This window comes from Clarias gariepinus, chromosome 16 (genome assembly GCF_024256425.1).
Source record: "Clarias gariepinus isolate MV-2021 ecotype Netherlands chromosome 16, CGAR_prim_01v2, whole genome shotgun sequence".
Taxonomy (NCBI): domain Eukaryota; kingdom Metazoa; phylum Chordata; class Actinopteri; order Siluriformes; family Clariidae; genus Clarias; species Clarias gariepinus.
In genome coordinates, this window is record NC_071115.1 from 28,432,501 (window position 1) to 28,457,319 (window position 24,819).

The 24,819-nt window shown below is 40.6% G+C and overlaps 1 protein-coding gene across 5 annotated transcripts in view; it reads left to right on the forward strand.

The window, feature by feature from the left end:
- The window catches only part of pdlim7 (PDZ and LIM domain 7), a 39,797-nt gene that overhangs the window by 9,000 nt on the left and 5,978 nt on the right, over positions 1-24,819 (forward strand). For 2 of the 5 annotated variants that reach the window (XM_053514161.1, XM_053514160.1), the window contains exons 3-5: positions 4,267-4,418; positions 11,864-11,891; positions 12,741-12,934. In XM_053514161.1, coding sequence (XP_053370136.1) covers positions 4,267-4,418; positions 11,864-11,891; positions 12,741-12,934 — 374 coding nt within the window. Of the gene's footprint in view, positions 1-4,266; positions 4,419-11,863; positions 11,892-12,740; positions 12,935-14,721; positions 14,742-14,901; positions 14,944-16,453; positions 16,609-18,594; positions 18,632-24,819 lie in introns of all 5 variants that reach the window. The other 3 variants (XM_053514164.1, XM_053514162.1, XM_053514163.1) reach the window with 3 other exon arrangements.

A 24,819-nucleotide genomic window follows, 5' to 3' on the forward strand; every position in this document is an offset into this window, starting at 1 on the left:
TACGGTTCATTTACTTCACTTGCTAACATCCTGCACTCCCACTCTCTCATATCTATTGGATTGTTCTTTCTAATTCTGATTTGTTCTCTGATAGAACGAGTTTATTTACTGCCCACTTTTTTTCCCCCCCTAGATTAGACAAACTTTGCCGAATACTCTGTGTGACCTAGAAGATAATGAATGCACCCCAGGGGTTGTGCGATGCAGCACAACAAGCAACTGCGCATTATTTTCTCATAACGGTGCGTTATTCCACAGCGATTCATCAATTAACACCAATCTAAATCTTTATTAATAAACAGTGCATCACACATTTTAATGGTTTACAGTTAGATTTAACATTAAGAAACATCCAAGACGCAAGTTAGCTCCTCAGCTGCTATAATTGTCTCTCTCTCTCTGTAAAATTACAGCCTGTCATTTCATATTTCATCAAGAAACCACAAAGCGTAACCTCCTTTCTCTTAAAGACTCTCCTGACCCTGGAATCTGTGGCTTTCAAGCGAGACTCCTCTCATAAATGTTAAATAAACATAAAAAAAAACAGTCACTATTTTACGTTCAAGGGGCGTTCAAGTCAAAGCAGGACTTTTGATTGTGCTGAATATGGAAACACAGTTATGCCAATAAAACCTCCCTTTATTTCTCTATATAATCTATAATCACTAATGCACTGATCCCAGTGTTTCACTAGTGCTTGGACACCGTCAAGGTAGAAAATTTTTTATAATTGGCCTGCCTGCTTCATGTCCGGCCTCCCAGGAACTCTTTTAATTGCTCAAACATGTGGCGATGTTGTGACAATAACCCCCAGCCGAGTTCCTGTAATGTCTAAGCGGTGTCGGTGAACGATTGTGTGTACACTTTCAGCAGACAGATGCGTCTCTTCCTTATCGCAAGCTGGCGACAATTTATGTCAATTTTTAATAATCAGGTGCTCCGAGTCACCTCAGCCCGGGATTGTCGTTCACAAACGTACATTCTTCTTTAAAGCATTTGCACCGTTCGATTGTTTTCCTGCGGTTAAGAGTCTCATCACTGGACTGAGTTTCTGTAAATGTCAATCGCTTTTACTCTGTCATTCCTTGTAGTCGCGCAATAGTCAGGACTGGAATTTCCTACATTCTACCTGAGACTCCAATAACAAACTGGACTCCATATTAACCTAAAGACTTCCAGCCTGAACTTTATAGAGTAAGCCTAACACACGGTTTGACTGCAAAACAATTCCTCCAGAACAGTTTCTCCAGAAAGGTCATCACAAGTCACGATTTGACTTAAACGCCGCTCGTATGTTTGACGTTATTAAACAACATGCTTAAAATAATCTGCTTGTTAATTATTACAAAACTTGGATTATGTGGAACCAGCGAGTACTTTAGTACAAACACATCATCCTTTTTACAGGCAGTTATATGGAACAAGGCGACTTATCTTCTGACCGATCAGGTCTGAGTGCTTAACCACATATTAATGTTATTTAATTAGAGTGAGATCATTAGTTTCATGCTTAAATACCTTAATGACGCTCTTGCTTATTATTCAGAAATGAAAAAAATGTTCGATCTCTAGCAAAAAATGTGTGTCATGAGAGAAATACTATGACGTCACTCAGCCCCTGAGGGACAATCCTCTAAGTTTTATCCGTGAACTAACTGCACTAAGCGTATGAGACTGGACGAGTCGCGGTGACGTAAGTGCTACATTTTTATGTGGGCTGAGAGGATCGCGAGGCTGTAAAACTCTGGGTGGAGTGTCGAGGGAAGGATTCGGGACGGGAAATGACCGAATGCCCCACGAGAGGCCTCATGACCCATGTGCGCTGCAGATGCCGAAGTGTTTGCTGCTGAAGAACGACGGCTGACGAATTCGGATCACCTTCGACAGCAGAGGAAGCCGAAACGCTACCGACTTTCTCACGTCTCACAGTGAGACATTCTGAAGGCTGTTGCATTTTTGATAAGGATGATCTTCAGCTTACATATTTTTTACATTAAATCCACACATTTGTAGTAAGTCATAAAACACTATGAATTAAGCAGAGCTCTTAAAGGGATGGCGCACATTTTTTTCCATAAGTTATGACTCAGGCTTGTACTACTCACATTACAGCAATAATCTCCCACTACTAAAGATGTAGTCTCCTGGGTTTTGCATGAAGTGTGACAAAGTTCCCAGAAGATCTCTGGCATATTTTCCAGCACGCTCAGTAAAACCTAACAGGTGTTTTCCCCTTTATAAATTGACACAAATCTCTAACTAACACTACAGATTATGTTCAAGCAAATCGTTTTTCAAATCAAATATTCACTGTGTTTATTTTTTTACTCTTTAGTGACCTTTTATAGAAGTTGCTTTTATGTCGAAATGTTTTGCGAAAGCTAAATTATGGTATTTATAAAAATGTTTGCGCAATTCCGTAAGAAAAAAACAGCTGTTAGGTTTTACTGAGTGTGCTGGAGAAAATGCCAGAGTTTTTCTGGAAAGTCTTTTACACAAAGCAAACTTACAAACGGACGTGCAGCACATGGAACACGAAGTCAACAGACATGAAGAACATACACAGAAGCGAACGTGAGACGTGAAGCAAATAGACGCACGCGGGCGTCAGGCGTAAAGCACATGGACGCAAGCAAACTGTCTGACGCAAAGCACGTATAAAGCGGAGCATCCATTTTTACTCGCACCTTCGTCACAAATGAACTGATGGAACACCTTCACACCCGCACAGCCGTGACCGGGCAGATAGTAGCCTTGAACGGAAAGCAATAATGATGAAGCCGTGCGGCCAACAGAAGTGTTAATATAACCTCCTGCGATGTTACTCGGTAATGTTTATTGAAATTACTTTGTAAAAATGTAACAGTCTGTATAGGTGACACATTGGTAAGAGAAATCTGGACGGCACCAGCATAATTTTTTTTCCCTGAAAGAAAATGGAGACGCGCTAAAGCAGGGATTAGTTTGCAAACAGTGAATAGCTGCTTGGGACTACTGTTACAACACAGACTCTTTGTCAAGTCATGTTTGTTTTAATCCATTTATAAATGATGTCTCTTAATCTTTGCTCCTGAAGGAGTGGAATGAGTTTTGTATAGCCAGGAAACGTCTGGTTCAAGAAATCAAAAATCTGAATGGAAACAGCTGCTGGTTCGTTTTGAATAATAAAGGCTTCTCCTGTTAGAATGATTTTGTCACTCATCACGTTAATGTTTAAGAATCAAGCTTTTATCAAGCATTACACGGACTCCTCCACGGCCCAGGAGTGTGAGCTCCACTTAACCCGAGCTCGACCCCTGAAGGCGTTTCAACTTCATCTTGTTCGACGCAATACACCAGAGCGTCCCCAGACAAGCGAGTCAGCGTTTATCCTCCGACCACATATACGTCCAGACATGTACGTGACCCGCCGCTAAACTATCCCACGAGGCCTGTCTCCAGCCTGTCCGCCAACTCCGACTCCTCACCTCGTCCTTCACGCCTCACCAAATCCGCTCGGTCCCGAGGGTGCGGTTATGAACCTGCGTTAAGCTTACTTACTTAGCGCTCTTGGCGAGCGCTGTGCACCCCTGAAGGGTCGTTCAGAAAGCGTTTTTCGGGATCGATTACAGGATTACGAAATCCACGTTCGGTGCAGATGTTGGATGGGATGTTCCAGAATGCGGAAGACGGAGAATAAACTCGATGCCGTGGGGACGCGAGTGCGGATGGGGAGAATATCAGAAACCTGGACGGGACTGAAGGATTAAAGGGCTGCTGCAGCTCTCTCTTCAGGAAGTCAAGATGCACATCCTGTACGAGGATTGAGTTTTTTTTTTTTTTTTTTTGGTCCTCTGACATGATTCCCACAATCATGTGATCAGATTACAGGATTACGAATGTTGCGTAATGACCGCCATCCCGGATCATAGATTAGCTCGGTTTATGTTTTAATTCATGGATTAAACCATGTACTTGCATGTTTTAGCGTCCAGTCATGCGCACCAGGGAAAGACAAATAGACAGCGAGCTGTTGTGAAGTTAACAACCTGGTTTGCTCTTTTAAGTGTTTAACCGGTTTCCTGGTTGAGCAGGTTTTGCGATCGAAAGCGAACCCGTCAGACGTTCAGTCAGCTCTGTGAGTGCCGTAAACTTAAAAAAGAAATGTTTTTATGTAATGGCTAATGCAAAAAATGACGTGCTTGATAGTACTGTTAGTGTTTTATACTCGTGCTATATCATGTCCATATGTGTGTGTGTTTATTTTTTTTATGTGTTTGTGTGTAGCTGACTCCCGGAGGAAAGGCAGCTCAGGCCGGAGTCGGCGTCGGGGACAGCGTGGTGTCCATTGGCGACTGCAACACTGAGGAGATGACACACGTCGAGGCACAGAACCAGATAAGAGCAGCGACCGACTCCCTCATTCTGAAACTCAGCAGGTACACACACACTCCACACACACTCCGCGCACACACTTCTCGTCTGAAGTGCATTCTCAAACACTGACGTTCGTCAGCAGAGTCAACGCTTCCTTGTTTTTAGGCAAACCTGAACGATCCTCCAGAGAGAAATAGGTTGTTAATACTTTTTAATTTGAGTTGAGATGGTGACTTTTTTTTAAATGTCTTTTTGAGTAACAAACAAACAAGCAAAGAAAAAAAAAAACCCAATCTGACCTTCATTTCTCTTTGATTTTCACACCCGGGTTGTGTGCCTTCAGGGCTTCTAGCTTTCCAGACTCCTGATTTACAGTTTCTTTGACGATAAACGCTTTCAGTAAGAGGTTCATTTTATTTATTTATTTATTTAATTATTTATTTCCCTTTTCAGCCTTAAATTCTTCTGAGATTTAAACCCTGCCTCGCACCGGCTGATCCCGTCCAGTTGAGATTGAACAAATTTATTAAAAAGAAATCTTTATCTGATGGGCGTCGGGGTGTAAACTTTTACTGCACTGACCACGCTGAACCCTGGATATGTTTCTTTTAAAAAAAATAGGAAAAAAAAAAAAGAAAAGCAATCTGAGAGTCTGTTGGAAAAAAGGAGAGCGAGGTTATAATCGTGTGAAACTTGCTTTTTCGACTCGAGGGCTGTGGTTAGGTTATGAGTAATGGAAGCTTGCTCTGGGAGTCCCACACACATGCACACGTATACGGCGTCTCTCCTTCTGCTCTTCGTCCTCCAGAGCTCTGTCATTAGTCCGCTGCTGTTGTATCAACACGCGCATGATGAAAAGCCTCCCGAACGTGCTGGCCAAGCCGCGCTCTTCTCCTTTTTAGGAAGGAGTGTGGAGAAAAAAAAGAAAAAAAACAGGTCTCCTCGCGACACGACTCGTTTGGTGAACGCGAAGCGAGTCAAGGGAACACAGGAGTGAGGTCAGTACGGAGGGTCGTGACCCGACGCGCCCGTGAACAGCGTGGCGTTTCTTTTTTAGCTTGAGACCAGGCCGTTCACTCGACCCCGAAACCCAGGAAGTTCATTACAGAGACGAGGCTCCAGCTGACTGTTGGGGTGAAAGGGCGGCCGTGGGGAGTGAAAGGGCACGTAGTTTAAAGCACAGAGTCCTCCAACTGAGAACGATTGACACACGAGAACGCGGACAAATTCAGTCCTATTGGACTTAATAGATTTACCGAAACCAGCAGCTGTAAGGTTTTATACAAAAGTCAAACCAGGACTTTTGATTGTACAGTTCTGAGAGAAAAAAAAACTCCCTTTATATCTAGACAAGTAATAAAACTGTAAAGTTGGCATGTCTGTACATTGAAGATATTTGCGAAAAAATAATTTGTGGGGACGTAAGATGAGTAATAGAACACGTCAAGATGGTGTTTGGAATTTTTTTTTCTCTGTTTGTTTATGCACACATCACATAAACTACTGAATGCATTTTAATTGGGTTTTCATGTACAGTATTTGTATTTTGAGGTAACACAGAGGCTTAGTTTCATCGCAATCGGCTCACGGGGAGAGAAGATATGCTAGTTTGAAATTTAAATGAAAATGTGGACTTTGATTACCACAGATGGCGCTGGACGTGTTCTAAACTTGCTATTAACTGATACAGGATAAGAAATCATGAAAAAAAAGACCTTTAAAATAAAATAATTAGTTCATCTCAAAATTCAACAAGTGGCGATGAACATATTTTTTTATACGCGTTTATGAGTGTGCGATTAAAAATCTATTTAATAAATGCGTTCTCGCGCCTTTACTCCACTTTGTTTATAGGAATTAATAAATACACTGTCCTAACAAACACTTTACTTAATTGTCTTGGCATCTGTAGAATTTGATCTTGTCTTGGCTTGCAAAAATCTGATCTGTGTACAGTTCCCACAGACAGATGCGGCTCTTCCAGACGTAATCCGTCAATTGTATTATTTGTCTCTTCATGGATCAGAGTTCCACTTGTTGAGTGGTTACGAGAACAACTGCACTGGGCTTCCATCAACATCAGGCGGAATCGTCATTCCTTCTATGAGTTGCCCTCATTTTACCCCATTTTACCCCGGAATGACACACCCACTTTTAAATGATCACTATTCCCACACACTTCGGTCCTCATGCGTGTGGCTTGTCTCATTTCAAATCCAAGACGTTGACGTTCTGTCGAACAGACAGAACATTACTCGGATTTACCGTCAGAATAAAGAATTATTATTTTTTGCCTGCTTCGTACACCTCTGAACCAAGCAGTGCCTTTTGCTTCAGGTCAGCAGCGTGACCTTAGAACCTCTACCAGGCCACAGCCACAGGCTTTATGCAGCTCAGGTCCAAAATTTATCCCAAAGCTATGAAACATTAAATTATTTTGCTTATGTATTTTTTAATATACACTACCGCTCAAAAGTTTTGGATCACTTTGTTTTTGTTTAGTGTTTTTTTTTTTTCTACATGCTACAACAATACTGGGGACTTCAAAACTATTAAATAACACATATATGGAATTCGGTAATTATGTAACAACCACAACAAAAACAGTAACAGTCAGTTGTTATTATAAGACATGAAGCTCAGCTGTTCTGGAACGGTTCTTGCAAGAACAGTATCGTTACAAGTGCGTTTGTAAAACCCATCAAGCACCATGATAACTGTCTCTCATGAAGACCTTCCCAGGAAAGCAAGATCAAAACTGCAGAGGAGAAGTTCATTCAGAGTCACCAGCCTCAGGTATCTACCAACCTACCAATTAACCTCAAACAGCACCTCAGATTAGAGCCGTTATGAAGGATTTACAGAGCAGAAGTAGCAGATACATCTCAATATCAACTGTTTAAAGGTGATTATTGTCTGTTTTGAAAAAAAAAAAAACGCCTTCAGCATTGTTTTGCAATGTAGCAAGAAATAAAAATCTGGAGTTAAAAAGTGATCCCAAACTTTATGTAACTGGTGTGAACAACACATCATACATTGGTTTGCACGGATCAAATCATGAGATTCTAATTGTGTATTGTGGTACCGTATAGACTGTATGTACTGTATGTACATCCTGAACGCGTACACGACGAAAACAGGCCCATATGAGGGTCGATGATCTTGAAGAGGTTTAAAGCGTTTGCACTCATCAACCATGTTTACGCCTTCATTACCAAAGAAATTCCATCAGTACTACACCCCTCGTACTAACGCTCGTATTCTAATATGTTATTGTTTTTATATAGTATTGTTTAAAGTGTTTTCTTTGTCCTTCAGGTAGCATGTCCTGTTCGACAGGTATACAAGACTGGAATAAAATTTTAGCACAGCACCAATGAAAACCTGTATAGTCCCCATTTTTTATTTATTTATTTATAAACGCAATACATCATGAACCCTGATTAAAGATTATGCGATTATGATGGCCTAAAGACCGCTACTCTTACTAAGAGCCTGCTTTAAAACCCGCGCACGATCCTTATCTCTTTGCTTTCAAACTGTTTATATTTATACGCTCAGCCCGCCTACTCTGTAAAAGCACAGTTTATTGGAGCCATAACCCTGGGCCCTGTGGTTTTCCGCCCTCTTGTTGCAGCAGTTTGTCATCTCTCGTTTGCTGGTCATGGTAAAATTACAAAGTTCATTGTCCATGAGAGGACGTAATTGAAGGTGTGAGTCAGAACTTGTCAGTGTGGTTAGTCGAAAGGTTTTCTTCAGTGAGGACGACCTTTTCCGGTTTGATTCACGATGGCTTTCTGCACAAGTTACGGCATTCTATTTTCACGCCGGACCTTCCTGCACGCGTGAAAGCCTTTTGTAGGGATGGTGACTCATTTCAGGTTTGAATACCGTGCAGGTTGTTCCCTTCGTCTCTTTTTGTTCAGCTTTATATTCTGACATGAAGAGACCTCATGAGTAAACTCGCCCTGTGCAGTTGCCTTTTTTAATGCAAGTTCTTCTTTTATTCAGCGCGGCCTGTTGTCCATATGTTGCCATTTTATGTCTTTTCTATCCTTTTGGACAGATACTGTAGGATGCAGTCTGTTTATTATGGACTGTGCAGTGCAAAAAGATCCAAAAAGGAGGAAGTACTTAATTTAGCAGGGAGATTTTATATAGCACTTCCTGATCATGGTATAAATGACTACACGGTCAGACAGACAGTTTGGTTGTTTGCTAACCCAATAAATTAACAAGTAATTAATAACCTTCGTTAGTAACTTTGGTAATTGTTTGGTAATTTACTTATTACTTATTTACTGTGTATCGTGAGGCTGTATGTACCTGTGCACATTGTGACTTTAATTACTTGCTTGCTTAGTAACTTACTTTGTATCTAACTTGATTGTGGACTTACTTAGGAACTTTTCGACCTTGTTCCTTACTCACTATGGAATTTATTCATATACTTACTTACTACCTTACGAATTTACGTATGTAGTATCTTACCAACATTGTGTAGTATATTACTGAGTAATATTTTTGTATATTTTTACAGTAATGTATTTACTTAATATTCAAGTTTCTAAATAAGTTCCTAACTATCTTAGTAAGTTTGTAAGTTCCTAAATTGATTAGTTGCTGATCTTGTTTAGTAATTAAATTTGCTTAGAAACTTAGTATATTAGTAGCTTAAAAACTTAATCGAATAAATTTTCTTAGTAACTTACTTTATATCTAACTTGAACTTACTTAGAAATGGTCTCACTTAGCCGGGTAACCATTGTGGAACTTTTTACATCCTTACATACCAGCTTAGTAATTTACATGCTTAGTAACTTTGTGTAGTATTTCACTTAGTAATGTTGTGTCTTGGTTTCATACCTACTCACCGGACCATTCGTATCTTACTTAGCAGCTTGGTTAGTTGCTGATCTTATTTAGTAATTAACTCGCTTAGCAGCTTAGTAAGCAATACCTTGGTAACTTGTATATTTATTAGCAACTTAGTAACTTATGCACTTTCTTTGTAGCTTGCTCATTTGACTTACTTAGAAACTTTTTAGGTACTTGCTTAGTTTTTTGATAATGTACACTACTTTGTAGTTTACTTTGCAACTTCAAGAAACTTTCTTAAGAATTGAATTTCCTTCATTTCCTTTTCATACTTGGCAACCCACCTCCCTGTGTAGCAACTTACTTAGTAACATCCTCTTAACAATATGACATAAACATGCAAATTTCCAGTGGGACCGTGGTTTAATTTTATGAGCTTTTTGATTACAAAATGTTCTCGAACAATGACTGCGTTCCCCTGAATAAAAACACAAAGAGTATGCAGTTCTGCCAACTTTGTGCATAAAGACCGCCACCTCTGTCAGTTTGTATCTATTGCCATGTCAAACTTTATTCATTCTAGTCCAATAAAGAGGTCATTTGATTATGAAGTGTCCCAGGAAAGCAGCTATTTACAGACTCTCGCTGAACGACTCGTTTCAGTTCATGTCCTACTTCACATCTGGTGTTTTTATGGTTTTATGGTCCACCGAGATGGCTCCACTCCACATTGTTGTCCCATCCTGTTTCCTGCAGCCATGCTCTGCTCAGATAACCTCGTCCATGTTGCAGCTCTTATAAAGGCCGGGCTCTTGCAGAGAGCTGCCAATAAGCTGACAGGAAGTAATGCACAGTCACAGGAAGTGCAGACTCATGAAGAGTTGTGCATTAGGATATTGTCGAGTTTTTGGTTTTGATCAAAATTATTAAATTATTTTTTTGGGATGGTCGATGGAAGGAAAACTGCAGGAAGGCCATAAAAAAATCTTACATTTTCCGTGTTCAATTTACATGTTGTGACTTTAGTCGTAACCTGACCGTAATGACAGCCCTTGGCGTATAAATTTTTAGAATTGCTATGACTTTCTGGTTTGTGTTTCAAAGCTCTAGCACAGCTGACCATAATTACATGTAAAATGAATCTTCTTTTTTAAATGCATCACTAGCACCATGTTCCTTGGTGTGAAATTATTTTGAGAAATGTTCTCCTGATGCAGCAGCTGAGAGAGAAAAAAACAATTAGCATTTAGATAATGAAAATATACTGTTTTTTTTTTTTTTGGTTAATTCGTACCACCTACTGGGATAAATAATTATACCTTTTGAAGATTTGGCAGGTTTGCATTAGGGTGCTGAAAATGTGCACCTCGGGGACATGAAATGTTTGGAATACTTTGTGAAAACCAGCTCTACAGCTCCCAAGTTCCATAAGAGGTGCAGTAAAGGGCCGATCAGTTAAACTTCAGGGATAGTTTTGTGTGTTCGTGTGTGCATTCAGGCCCAGTTCACCGGTGCTTAACTTTGACTGCGTGTGCCGCTCATTTTCATTATTGAAATATCTGTGCAAAGTTCATGCCTCTGACATTGCCAGGTTTTTAATGATCGCTCTCGGGGAGGGAGCGCTTCAGGTAAAACAACCTGCCTTGAAGCACAGGATTGAAAATGTGCGAGGATTAAAAATCATTAGGGTTTGAAACGTTTAATTGCATTTACCAAGTAGATCTTTAAAGAAGACTTGCTTGCTTGCTTGCCTGGTTACTTCCTAGGTAATGTATTTACTTTTGAGAAACTTACCCATTGTCTTAAAATCCTACTTAGGAACTTATACATAAATAGGACATTTCTTATACAGTAACGTGCTTAGGAACATACTTAGTAACTTACTACTTTTCTTACTTAATTAGTACCTTATTAACATACATGGTTACACGTTACTTGATTACTTTGTACGTAGAATATTTCTTGCTTAGAAACTTACTTTGTATCTTAGTAGTATTACTCATTACAAACAAACTTTCCTATTAATTTTACTTATTTATAAACTAAGGAGCTTTCCTACTTCGTAACTTACTTAGGAGTTCTCATTCCTATTTAGCTACTAATCTGATTGCTAACTTAAAGCAGATTTTATTGTATTTAAATAAAAAAAGTTATACAGAGGACAGTAAGTTATCCATCCATAATAATAATAATAATGAAATTAGTTTGGTTTGTATTTGACTCACACTTGTATATTCAGGTGGCTGTGTTGGAATCTGAACTCCGCCCACCCGCTATCTGATTCCGCAGAAGTGTTTTTTTTCCTCCCACCTGAGAGGAAGAACCTTCCTCAAAGTTGTCCAGTATAAAACTTATAATCCTGGTGGTGACGAAATGCTGCAACAAACCCTCCATTGTAACTCATATTTATCTTTCAAATCTTGCCTGAAAGAGCTGAAGCACATAAAGAGTACCAGCACCAGGATCAAATTACTCAAATGAATGTTCCTCTTGTAAACAAGCACAGAGGCATCGAATTTACAATAGGGGAGAGCGGGTACAAGCAAGCGCTTCCTCAAGAATGATGTCAATGATCGATTTCCCACATAACATCATATAAGAAAAAGCTCATTATTGTTTAAAAAAAACCTGTTGGACATTTTCTTATTGCAATAACCTTGTTTTCTTTCTCTCTTTTTTTTTTTAACAGAGCTTCCCAGTCTGGAGGTGAACAGAAGGTAAACAGCCGCTTCTGCTCAGCGTCTGTCAGACATCCTGCACACATTCAGCAGCTTCACAGCCTTGTATTGACCACAAACACTCACACATGATTGGAATTTCTTTCAATAAACATTCACTCCTTTCTCCACGTCCACATGCATGAACATCGCTGTTTTTTCATTTTTTTTGTCTGACCTGCCCTGCACATGAAATGTACCATCCCAGAAATCATTTCTCAAGATTAGATCATAAAATAAAATAAAATGAATAGAGATTGATTAAACATAATACAATCTATTCACAAAGACAGTTTCGGTTGGGAGAAACAGTGACACCGTGTGGACACTGTAGAGAAGTGCAAGCGGCACCTCAAATGACTTTTCTTAATTCGGTGCCAGCGAAAAGGTTAAGCTCGCCTCGGAAGCGGCTCAAGTGCAGAGCAGAACACAGAAGGTGGATTTGGGTGACGTCCAAGAGAAATATTGCTCAGACAGTAGGGTGTGTCCACGTCTCTCTCTCTCTCTCTCTCTCTCTCTCTCTCTCGCTCTCGCTCTCTCTCTCTCGCTCTTTCTCCCTCTCAGGATAAATAGGTAAAAACAGATTGACTTACTTTTATAGCATTTTTTTTTCAGTATTGAATTAAAATGCAGCGAGGACGCCACCTGTTGATCACCACAGGATCGAATAAATAATTCATACCCCACCACCTTCCTTCTCTGTAGAGAACCAACTCTGGGATTGTCCATCCTGTGTGTAAATGTGTGTGTATAATATTATGCTCGGTTTGAACTGCATGGTGTTTTGTGTCTGTGTGTGTGTGTGTGTGTGTTTTTTTTTTTTTTTTCTCCTCACTGTGTGACCCTCAGGGATCGCTTGCTGCTACACCCACTCAGCCTAAATACTCCTTCACGCCGAGCACGACCATAAACAAGATGGCGCGGCCTTTCACCGCCTCCGCTAACAACTCCAGCACGGGGCCAGTCATCAAACCGGTGGCGTACGCTCCCAAGTTTAACGCCAGCACGCCGGTCTCGGTCAGCACGCCCCCCTCTGAAAACGGGTATGTGATACACGGCGCACGGCGACATGAGAGTTACTGTAATTCTTTACGCGACACAGAGAGAACTTCGTCCATGTCCGGTTTCCTGCGACGTGAAGCTGCGGTGGGTCTTCTGGATCGCGTACGCCTGCAAGTTCTTCCTTAGAAAGAGTCCATCCCGCTCTGTTCTTGATTATAATTATTTATCATCGTACTCGTAAAACAAGCCAGATGTCAAGGCTTGGAGTCTCTCTCTTTTTGTTTTAATTTTTTTTTCACTTCACTCAATCCCGCGCACCACGCCGTCCAACCACAATCTGTTTCCCTTCCGCCTCCTCTTTATCGCCCCCCTGTATAGGGACGCTCGCTCGTCCTCGTCCTCATCCTCGTCCTCGTGTGTCTCCTCTGCCAAAGACGGCGAGAGAGCCTGAATCTTAACGAGGCCTTTTTTTTTTTATTTTATTGAAACACTCAAAACAACAGATGTTGCTGGTCAAGTGAGCCAGAACAGGAGGCGATGAACTCCTCGGCTTTGGGGAACAAGTCAAGAGGGACGGCTCAGAGCTGAGGGACCGGGTTTTGTGTGTGTGTGACTTTAAGTTTGATGTTCGGTGCTGTTTATAGAGCCTGGCCTCTCCCTTAAAATCCGCTGAGCTTACAGAGTGCTTCTGCGGTGCTGAGTTACTCAACGGCCTTACTTGGAGAAAGAGAGAGAGAGAGAGAGACGTATCTTTTTCCATAAGACACTTAAGACAGATCGCTCGCCTGTGTTGCAATGCAAAGTGTTTATATGGAGGGAAAAAACGCTTTTCTTTTTTTGTATTTTTTTCCCCTCCTGAAAAATAAGTTTTTCTTTTAACCATTTATTTTATCATCAGTATAGTCGTGTGTGAGTGTGAGGTTTATTTTTTATTTGTGTGTGTGTGTGTGTGTGTGTGTACGTGCATGTTCTGGAGTTCAGGTTACAGAAATCAGGACTCGGTACAGCTGGAAGGACAAGAATAGTTGCTTTGGAAAGGAAGAGCGGCCACGTTACGAGACTCTCTCACACACTCCTCCTGTCTTTCTATCGGAATATATGATATTGCGTCACCTGAAAAAAAAAAACTAAACGCTCCGCATAAACTCTGCTTAAACGGATTGAGGGAAGGAGTCTCCAGTGTTCGAATTTCATAAGAGATGCAAAGCTGCTGTTGTAACGACTATAATAAACCAATAATTAAAAACAAACAAACAAAAAAACCCTAGTGCAAAGTTTTCCCATTTGGATTTTTTTGCTAAAAACCACATTTACAGAAGTTGTAATTTTGCATTCAGAAGCCAAATCTATTGGCACCCCATTGCATGTTTTTTTTAAAATACACTTAAAGTACAAAGTATAAATAGACTAGAAATAAAACTTAAAATTAGCTTAAAGCTTCAATAAAGCTAAAATGAGCTCATACAAGGACAGATTATTGGAATATGATGAGAGGATGAACGCAGAAGGGATTTCTCGGGTAAAATCATTTTTGCGTCCTTTTGTTCTCATCGATAAACAGGCGAGCAAAAACCGTTCCTGAAGACCCGGCCTGAGAACTTCAGTGTGTGCCGGTGTACCGTGATGGAGGAGGGATGTTTAGGGTCGAGCTCCTGTGACTTGTGCTTCGAGTTTCTCACAGCCTGCATGTGTACGCTACAAGCACTGTGGCTCATTTCACATCCCTGCATCCTGGTTCAGTGTGTGTGTGTGTGTGTGTGTGTGTGTGTGTGTGTGTGTGTGTGTTTTAGTATAGTAAAGAAATTAATGTCTCTTCTTCTCTATCCAGCAGGTGGAGGTTATTGACAAGTTAGTAACATGTCTTTTTTTTCCCCCCTATTTTTTCCTTTTAGTTTTTGGATGATTTTTAATACTCAGCAGTATTCATGCTTGTAGTTGCTCCATTTCTCTTTTTCCCTCCCGCTCTCTCTCTCTCTCTTGTTTGTTCATCTATCTATCCACTTTTCAGTAGAGGAGAGGGATTCTATGAAGCTTTGTACAACAGAAACGAGTAAGTGAGGGGAGCACTTCTACACACTTTTGTGGTTCTGACATCACACACATAAGAGGAGTCTGGAATGTGCAATCAAGCACTTTAACGAAGAGGGTGTTGTTGTTGTTGTTGTTGTTGTTGTTAAGGTCATGTGACGAGTGTTGTTGCATGAAAACAAGAAAAAGGCTCACAGAAATGTAGTGTTGTCGCCGCTTTCACATTTGGTTCTTATTTATCCATCAGTCTAGCTCGCTATTTAATTACTTTTGTGTATTTTTACACTAAACAAAAAATAATAATTCTCTTCTATCACGCTTGGAATCCTAACCTGATTACTAATGGATTACAAAGCAGTGTGAAAGCAGCCTAATCTCTAAACACAACAGATCACAGATCAGCGTGAGCTGGTTCCAACTCGTCTCACGGTCACGCTCGGCCAAAACACAGTATCGGTGCTGATTTTTTTTTTAATTCATTTATTATGTTAAACATATAATACAGAATACGTCTGTGCACCGAAAGAAGCTACTTCTGAAGTTTATACAACACGGAAGTGACCGACCTTGCTTCCCTATAAAACAATTTAAGTTGAAACTTCAGCCATATTGGAGAGATGATTTTATATGTGACCCAAAAATGGTTATTTTTTTAGTGTAATACTGTCTCACTTCGAACACTAATCATTTAAAAATGCAAATAATTTATATTTCTTTGAGTTTTGATACAAAAATCGGTGTAAGCCTTAAAAAGCAACTGACCTGGTAAATGAAAGCATTCTGTGCAAAATGAAGGATTTTTTTTCTCTCAAAAAAAAAAAAAATCTGTAGTGTCCGTCAAATTCATGTTGCAGTATCTTAACAAATTAGTATTTTAGAATAATAGACTTTTTTAAAGTTTATGTCTTTTTATTAGAAATCTAAGTCAAGCCAAGTTTTACCTGAATGACAGTTAAAACCGTTGAAAGATTTGAATTCAAAGAAGTTCCGGACACTAAAACATAAAAGGGCAGGAAACTGTATTTAGCAAATATGTTTCTGATAAAAACATATAAATGTGTATCTGTATTTACAAAAAAAAAAAAGCATGGATCAGTAGATAAAAAGCTTAAAATATTATGAAAATTCACTTTTTAGCACCGATACCATGTTTTTGGCCGAGTGTGTTGTGTGTGTGTGTGTGTGTGTGTGTGTGTGTGTGTGTGTTGTGCAGCCCTGCTGTCCACTGTGGTGCTGTTCTCAGTGGGTCGGTGTCAGTTTCCGTAAAGGTAACAGCGTACTATATTTAAACCGTTACTTCCAGATTCTTATAACGTTCTCACACGGACGTGCTGAGCCGTAAAGGCTGGAACACAGTTAAAAAAAAAAAAAAAAAAACAGAGAAAAGACGGAGATAAACCTGCGTTGTTTGGCTTCGGCATGTTTTCTAGCTGCTTTTGCTTGGTGTGTTGTTGGTTTTTTTTTTTGTGTTAATCCCGTGTGCCACCTGATTGTTGGGAGTAAATCTGCTGACGTGTGACTCCTCCACGTAGGCACGGTCTGCGGGTGGACAACATCCCGTGCTTTATCCCAAACGATCGCAGTAAGAAGCGTCTGATCGAGGACACGCAGGACTGGCAGCCTCGCACCGGCACCACGCAGTCCCGCTCTTTCCGCATCCTAGCCCAGCTTACGGGAACCGACTACAGTAAGACGCTCGCACCAGAGCTCACCTCGCGGAAACTAACCGTGTTCGTCTGTCTCCAAACTGGCCTGATCGATATACATTTAGATTCAGAAGGGTTTTCAATCAGACGACCTGTTAACCCCCGGCCTGGCGTGTCTTCACTAATCCTACAGTATCTGTTAAACAAGTCTTTAAACCCCAGCGCTCTCCTTTAGTTTAGGGTTTAACCGAGGACTTAACAGAAATCCTGCCACCTCAAGACTTCCACGAGACCACAGTGTTGTCTGAAGGCGATCGAATCTGATGTCAGGGATATGACTGTTTAAGAGCCCAAAGCCGAGTTTAATCTTGGCAGCTTTAGGGATCACAGATGCCCAGGACTCGAGTGACTCCGATCCAACTGACCTCTAAAACAGGTTTTTAAAAAAAGCGTAACTCGATCCTGTATCTCGTTGCTCATTATGCATGTTTTTGAATAATAATAACCACAACATCAGAACAGGCGTAACCGAGACGGGTGTAATTGTTTTAAAAACTCAATAACTTCACCTGAATGTACGCTACCAGTCAAAAGTCTGGACACACCTTCCAACTCTTTGGTTGTTCCTGAGTTTTATTTCTCTTTACGTTACTGTAAAACCGCGCTGTAGGCGTCCAGAATATGGACGATGTAATCTTCTTTAAACACTTATTGATATCGAGATGTTTCTGCTACTTTTGCTCCGTAAAGCTTCTAACCTGAGGGCTCGTTTATTAATTGATGATTTCTGAAGCTGTTGTTTTAAAAATAAATCAACTGGCTGTTGTCGATGCTTGATAACGTGTTATTCAATACGTGTTATTTCATTGTTAGCAAAATATCAAGTATTGCTGTAGAATCTAGAAAATAAATGATAATGATTACTAATGTATTAGAGGGTTGTCCAAACTTTTTCCCGGAACTTTATAGATGGCTAGAGAGATAGATGGCCTTAAACACGAGAACACACAGCAGTCCTTCACTAAATAAAACAAATGTCTAAGTTATGGTTTTAAATGATCAATTATACAGTGTCTTGCAAAAGTTTTTACCCCCCTTAAACGTTCCCAAACTTCGAAATAGACTAAACTGATTTGTGACTTTAGGTCGTAAATCTTGACATATGACGGATATAATATGACGATGTATTGTCCATGTTATGATACGATTAGAAATATTCTGAATATCATAATTTATTTATTAATTTTGTATTTTTTAACTGACTAAGCACATATAATTTTTTTTTTTTAGTTTTAAAACTTTAGAAATAATTTATTTAAGAAATAAAATTTAGTTTAAAATATTTTTTTTAATAAAATACATTATTTTGTGTAAACATTTAATTTTCACAAAAAATATATTTATTTAGTTCATTTATATGTAAAAAGTTAATGGTCTTCAGAAAAACTAAAAAAAAAAAAAACCCTTCTAAACTTTCTCCTGTAGGTGGGCGTTACGCGGAGAACAAGCTAGAAATAATATTTAGCGAGAATATTTACAGTTAATAAAATCAAAAGTGCTAATTGCAGAAGTATTTACCCCCCGTTTGCTGAGAAATCTCCTAAACGAGATTAGAGCGTCAAATATTATTTCTAGCTTGTTTGCGACAGATTACAAATAATTAGCACGTTTCGTACGTTCGGGTGGCACATTTAATTTGTGTTAAGTGATGATAAACTAAAACACAGGTCCTCAGATTGATTTCTTGGGGGCCAGATTAGACGCTTTCCGGTTTTCCCCTGCGTGTTTTTGGTGCCACTGTTTTTAAATGTTAAACGATGACGACTGCGATGTTTATCTCCCCTCCTGCGCCTTCATCAAACCTGAAACATGGGCTGGGAGTGTAACTGACAGTGGTTAAGGATTAATTTCTGATTGAAAGCTGCGTGTGAGGGTGTGTGTGTGTGTATGTGTGAGGGTGTGTGTCAGGGCAAAATGGCATAAGACCTGATTTGTGTTGTGTGTGTGTGTGTGTGTGCTTTCCTCAGTGCAGGACCCGGATGATGAGACCATGAAAAGGTCCAGGTAAATATCAGGAGTGGAAAAGTGTGTCTCTAATGAAGTGCGGTGGAAAGCAGCGCTAACCCGCTCGGTCCGAGTGTCGTGTGTGTGTGTGTGTGTGTGTGATCCGCTGTGATGAAGGCCGGCGTTAGATCTCGCTTTGTCGGGAGCGCTCGTTATAGCCCGCCTGTAATCATCAGCCGCGTTATTTAACATTTTTAAAAATAATCCTCTGCATGGCGTGCGCTCGCTTGCGTTTTAACCGTTTTTAAATATAAGTTTCTCTTTCTGTTTCCTCTTTCTTATTGTGTGTGGCTGCTTCCTTCCTGCCTTTCCCTCTCTCTCTCTCTATCTTTGCTGACTCTGGCAGGGAAAAGTTCCTCACGGAGATTCAGAGCCCTCGCTATGCCAGGCTGAGAGACTGGCACCACGAAAGGTCCGCCCGCTCACTCAACGTCAAGTCCTGAACGCCCGGCCGTCACGCCACACCCAGCCTGAGCCTCGCGTCATATCAGGGCAACACCGCGCGCCAGTCACGGGCCTACGCTGACCCCGGCGATGTGCGGGACGTCTGGGGAAGATTAAAACGAAACAAAGCCATAGAACAAATACACACAAAAAAATCGCATAACCACAAGAAGAAACGCAGCCTAGGTGCAAACCTTAAGAGTTCTTAAACCCAGATGAGTGCAGTCTGCTGTAGAGTTCTCTCTCTCTCTCTCTCTCTCTCTCTCTCTCTAACTAATCTGTACCACTTCTAGTCCCAGGGAGTTGTCAGGTTCTGGATTGTTTTTCACTCGTAGCTCCTCTGTGTGTTGATCTTTCATCTTCATTCTCCCTCTCTTCCTCACTCTGTTCCGTTTCATCTCTGTTTTTTTTTTCTTTTTGTTGTTTTCTTTTTTTTTTTTTCATCTTACGAAAGAGCAAATCTGTCCTGAAAAGACCTTTGACTTCTCTGCTTGTTCTGAATTCTTAAAAGATTAAAACTCCACTTCCTTCCTGCTGTGTCCTCTTATTATTCGTTTTAAATTTATTTTTTTTTTAAATATGTTTCCGTTTCTTTTCATCTCACGCTTGAAATCTTAACTGTGTGTTTACTTCACTCTTTTTACGCCTATGAAAAGTGCTTCCTGGAGAACAGGAGAACATTGTGTGCCCAAAAATAAACCCCGCTAGCCGAACTAAACGCTCGTACCGGACGCGGTCAGGGGGTTTCTTCAGGAATAAATTACTTCAAGGTTTACGCAGAATAAAAAATGATTAATTTTGGTTTTATTAATTCAGGAACATGTGCATGTACTGCGCACACTCGGATGTCTTTTAGTGATTTCTTTTTTTTTCTCCCATTAAAACATTAGGAAAAGCGTCGTTTCACTTCCCGTATCTAATCAGCAGTAATTATAGTTCATTTACAAAGCTAAAGGCTTCATCAGCATGATGTAATCCACCCACATTACATCATGCTTCCTTTTTAAAAACAACCCTCATCATGTATTTATTTATTATTATTTTTAAACCTACCTTTTCGCCCATTTCGGCGCCTGTGTTTCTGGAGAGAAAAAAAAAAGAAAGAACAAGAAACAAGGAGTCGAGTCACGGCTGAGCGATAGCGACTGGTTTGGCGAGCGCGAGCTGATTAACGTTAATCCATGGAACATTCATCAAATCTGACTCTCGTGTCATCAAATACAAGAAATGCTCCCGTTTTCACACACACACACACACACACACACACTCACACACATACATACACTAAAAGAAGTTACCTGCAAAGTAAAAGTGATGTATGAGGCTGGCCATTAAGGGTGAGGATCATTTAGCATCTGGAGGACGGTGTATGAATAATAGCAACAACATATCAATAATACAGCTTCGGCATCGTTTATTAAATATTTATCTGACCTAAGCTTTCAGGGTGGAGGGTGAAAATCTAGCGATAAAACAAATGCAGCTTTTTTTTCTTTCATTCTTTCTTTCTTTTTTTTTTTACATTCTGGAATACGTGTACGAGCGAGCGAGCGAGAGAGTTAGTGTTGAAAGTTTGTTAAAACTTTATGCACTGAAGTATTGCATCACATAACTAATGAGGCCCAGCTGGAACGTTAACAGATATTCTTTTTTTTTTTTTTTCCCCTTTAAGCCAGTCATCTAACTAAGACAGATTGTTCGAATTTATAATTTTGCACTTGCCAGCAGTTTTTTTTCCCAGCATTGTGGTGTCAGAGTGTCAGTGTCTTGAGTGTCTCGAACTTGTTCATGAAGCAGGAGCTGTACTCTACAGCACGCGAAGGTATGCTATAGATCTGTAACAAAATAGTTTCCATGGATAGATTATAAAGTGTTTAGAGAGGAAATACCAACAATGGGAATTTCATTATGAGAATGAGATGTTCACGTATTCGGATTATGACCTACAAGCGCAAAAAACCCGATAAAAGTATGCTGGGAAATGCAAAGCTTGCATTCTAAATGATTTAATGTCCTACCCAGGTGTGTTCGTTTTGGGTCAGCCAGAAACCGAAATAACACAAAGAAAGAGACAACAGCCTTGTGAGTGTGATATTGCTTTGCAGTGTAACATTTCTACAATCACCATTAATTATCAACATCATGGTTTGTTTCGTTCTTTAATCAGTTATTCTTCTCCGACAAACAAAGGTGGGCAAAGTACACGACTTGTCCTTCTGTACTCGAGTTAAAGAGATTGCAAAGGGCAAATATTACTTAAGTGTAAGTAGAACTGCTCCTTTTACTGTGTACTCAAGTAAAAGTTTAAGCAGCGTAAAAGTACAAATAAGGGAAATATACTGTATATTTAAGCACAGAGTTACCTCCCACCTCTACCGCCAACACATACGTTTGAAACTAGCAGAACTAGTGTCGAGCTTGGAACCGAGAGTTAGTGTAATTAACAGGTGAAAGTACAGTATGTGCCAAGATGTACAGTACTGAAATGAACAGACGAAAAATATTATCTTGTCTGCCTTCTTTCCAACAACAACTGCATAACACTTTCTTGTCACTACTGGGAACACACTTTGCCCCGTTGACAAACACATCAGCTCCTTCAAAACCTCCAGTTTCTGCGGTGAAATCCTAAATGGAAAGCTAGGGGGTACCAAATAGTACCCAAATAGTTCACTAGGGGGTACAATTCCTTGTTTCACACACCAAGTAGTGCCCTTTTTCAGGGGTTAATGGTTATTAGAAACCCTTGTGACGCAGTGGAGTGATGCGTATAGTCAAATGACCCAGCTGTAAAATAACCAATCCATGAGTGGTTCAGTCTCTTGTCCAGTCAGATTACTCGAGTGGAGCTAACCGTTGTGTAATATAATAGGAAGTCTCCCCACAGCTGTAATGTAGAGCAGTGTAGTGCGTTGAGACGCTCTTGATTTAAGACTTTCTGTTCACGTTAGTGTTGCAATGTCCTAGCTAGAGCTGTGCGATTAAATCTTTTACGCAGTTTAACCGATCTTTTGTTGGTCAGTTCGATTCTGGATTTTTCCAATTTTCTCCCCTAATTTAGTCATAGCCAATTCCTCCCCGTCACTGGGGGGCTCCCACATTAAGTGTTTCCTCCGAACCACGTGACGTCAGCCGACCACATCTTTTCGAACTGCTCGCTCACGCACTAATAGGGGTGGAGTAACACACTCGGAGGAAAGCGCTAGCCCCTACTTCCGCGTGCGCGAGCTTCAGACGCCCCTGATTGGTTGTAGAGCCATAATTAATGTGGGATCGCGAGTACCTCTCATCCCTCCCCCCTGAGAGAGCTCGGCCAATCAGCTCTCTCTAGACCTCCGGCTGTGAGAGGAAAACAGCATCAACCGGGGTTCGAACCAGCGATCTCCGGATGATAGGGCGAGCGCTTTACCACTGCGCGACTCGGAGGCTAATCAGTCTGTTTTTAGTTCCGAATCAGTTCATACTTTTAAAATTATTACGGTAAACTTTTAAAATGATTTAAAATTGGTAAAATGGTAAAATTAAACCCTTTTAAAGGTCTAAAATCGACAAATTCTTTAAAATATAAACCACAGTTGCTGCGGAACATAATAAAAACCGCTTGTGCCTTCTGAAAAATAATTGCAAAATAATTTTATTTTGTGAGAATATCGCTGCTGCTTCTTTTGAGTTTATAGAGCAGTTGGTGCAATACCGCCACCTACTGGACTAGTGTGGGGATACATGGCGTTTATACAGTCAACTCCACAAGTGCTCAGTGTTGGGGGACGCTACTTTTTAAAGTAACTAATTACATTACAAAATTACTGTCTTTATAAAGTAATCAGTTACATTACAGCGTTACTTTCTGATAAAAGTAACTAGTTCGAGTACTTTTCCGTTACAGAAAATGAAAACTCCTTTGTGATTCCTCATGCATGTTGTTTTGCCTTTATAATTATTCTACCATCATCACTCATAATCTGTTAACTACTAATACCCCTAACTCACCTACGCGGTTTTGCGCGGTGGCCGTAAGTACGGTTCATCATGATTCACCGCAAGTTTTGGCACTGTGATTAGGTTTCCATCTTTCTGCGGGTCGCCCCTCGCATAGACAAACCGCATAAGTGAGATAGTGGTATAACAGCAGGAATAACAGAAGGCGGGTGATCGGGGCGGGGCTTGTAGGATGACTTTCACACACACTAACGGATTGGGAATGACTGCTGTCTGGCTCACGGATTACATAAATTGTCAGAATAACGGAATACATTTTTGAAAAAGGTAACTAAATAACTTAAATGGCGGACCTAACGCATTAGATTACTCGTTACATCAAAAAGTAATCCAAGTACTCTAACGCGGTACTTTGTAAGCCGTTACACCCAACACTGCAAATGACCCAGCAATTTAATGTGCGCTCAATAAATCTTCATACTAGAAATATAGCTGTCTGCAGAACTCTGAGGTGGCGTCATCTTGCTTATACACAGATACAGATTTCTTGCTGCAGGAACTCTCTAGGAATTTTGCAATAAACATCATGAGGAGATCTCTTTGTAGCAGATATAACTATATATTATTTACATAGTGTAAAGTAGACAGGCAGGGTGCGTCGCAGTAAATGGAGCTTAATCACCGATGGTGTATCAAAAAAATTAAAGTCAGTTTGTTTAGTGAAAGTCAGTAATAAGCAGGATTTCTTCTTTCTCAGTTTGTTAAATGAGTGAAGAAAAACCAAGTGACCAAAACACTTACTGAGCCAACTTCTCTGCATGAGAGCTATAGGTTTAAAAACAGAAACGCCTGCAGGTCTGTGGTACTGTGTTTGTGATGTGTCTGAGCTCGGAAGGATTTTGCTTTAGAAACCGAAGAACGTTCCAAAGCCAGACCTCGTACACAGTCTGACATGGTTATTATATTTAATACTCTTTGTTTAAAAAAAGTTTCACCGACCGAACTGTATTATAAAGTCAGTATAACCACTGAGCTCTTCTTGACTCCACTACTAAAACCGTTCCTGATTTCCACTTGGTCCTTCTACCGCGTCTTCCATCACGTCACAAGGAGCGGGGCAGAGGCCATGTTGGCAAACTGCAGGCACGGAGGACGAATGTGTCACGGTTGCCAGGCACCATGGGGTGAAGCCCCTCCACTGTGTCCAGACGAGGTTTTAGCACCAGTGATGCGCGTTCGCCATCTGCTTGTCCTCAAGCGACCTCGGCGGAACAAAAGCTCTGTTCGGCTGTTCGAGAGATCGTTTCAGCTCCTGCCAGTCCTACTCCTGACGCAACCGCTGGCACGGTTGAGAGCATGGTGAGGAAGCAATCTCGGCCCTTACGGCACCTGCGGGACGCCCCGGATCGCAATTTTAGGAGACAGAGAGGCCCACCACCTTCCAATGACCAGCAGTTTCATTAGAAACGAGGAGAAAAAGTGCGCATTCTGGGACTTGCGTGCTCCGTTCGGTAGTAACGACTGCGTGAAGTGTTCACGGAAGGGACGGCCGGCTGTTATGCCTGCGATTGTTTTTTATTTATTTATTTTTTTGAAGTGTATTGCTTTTATTAGGCTTATTTATGTAACTAAGGTCAGAATTTGGATGTTCCTGGCATTGCATGCTTTTTATATCAGTAGAATATGAATGCTGAGCACTATATCAAGCCGTAGGTGAACATCATTAACCTCGGAGCTCATTCCCGGGTACTCTACACCAGGCCACTGTGTGTTCATTATAAAATGATTTAACCTGCCGACTCCGC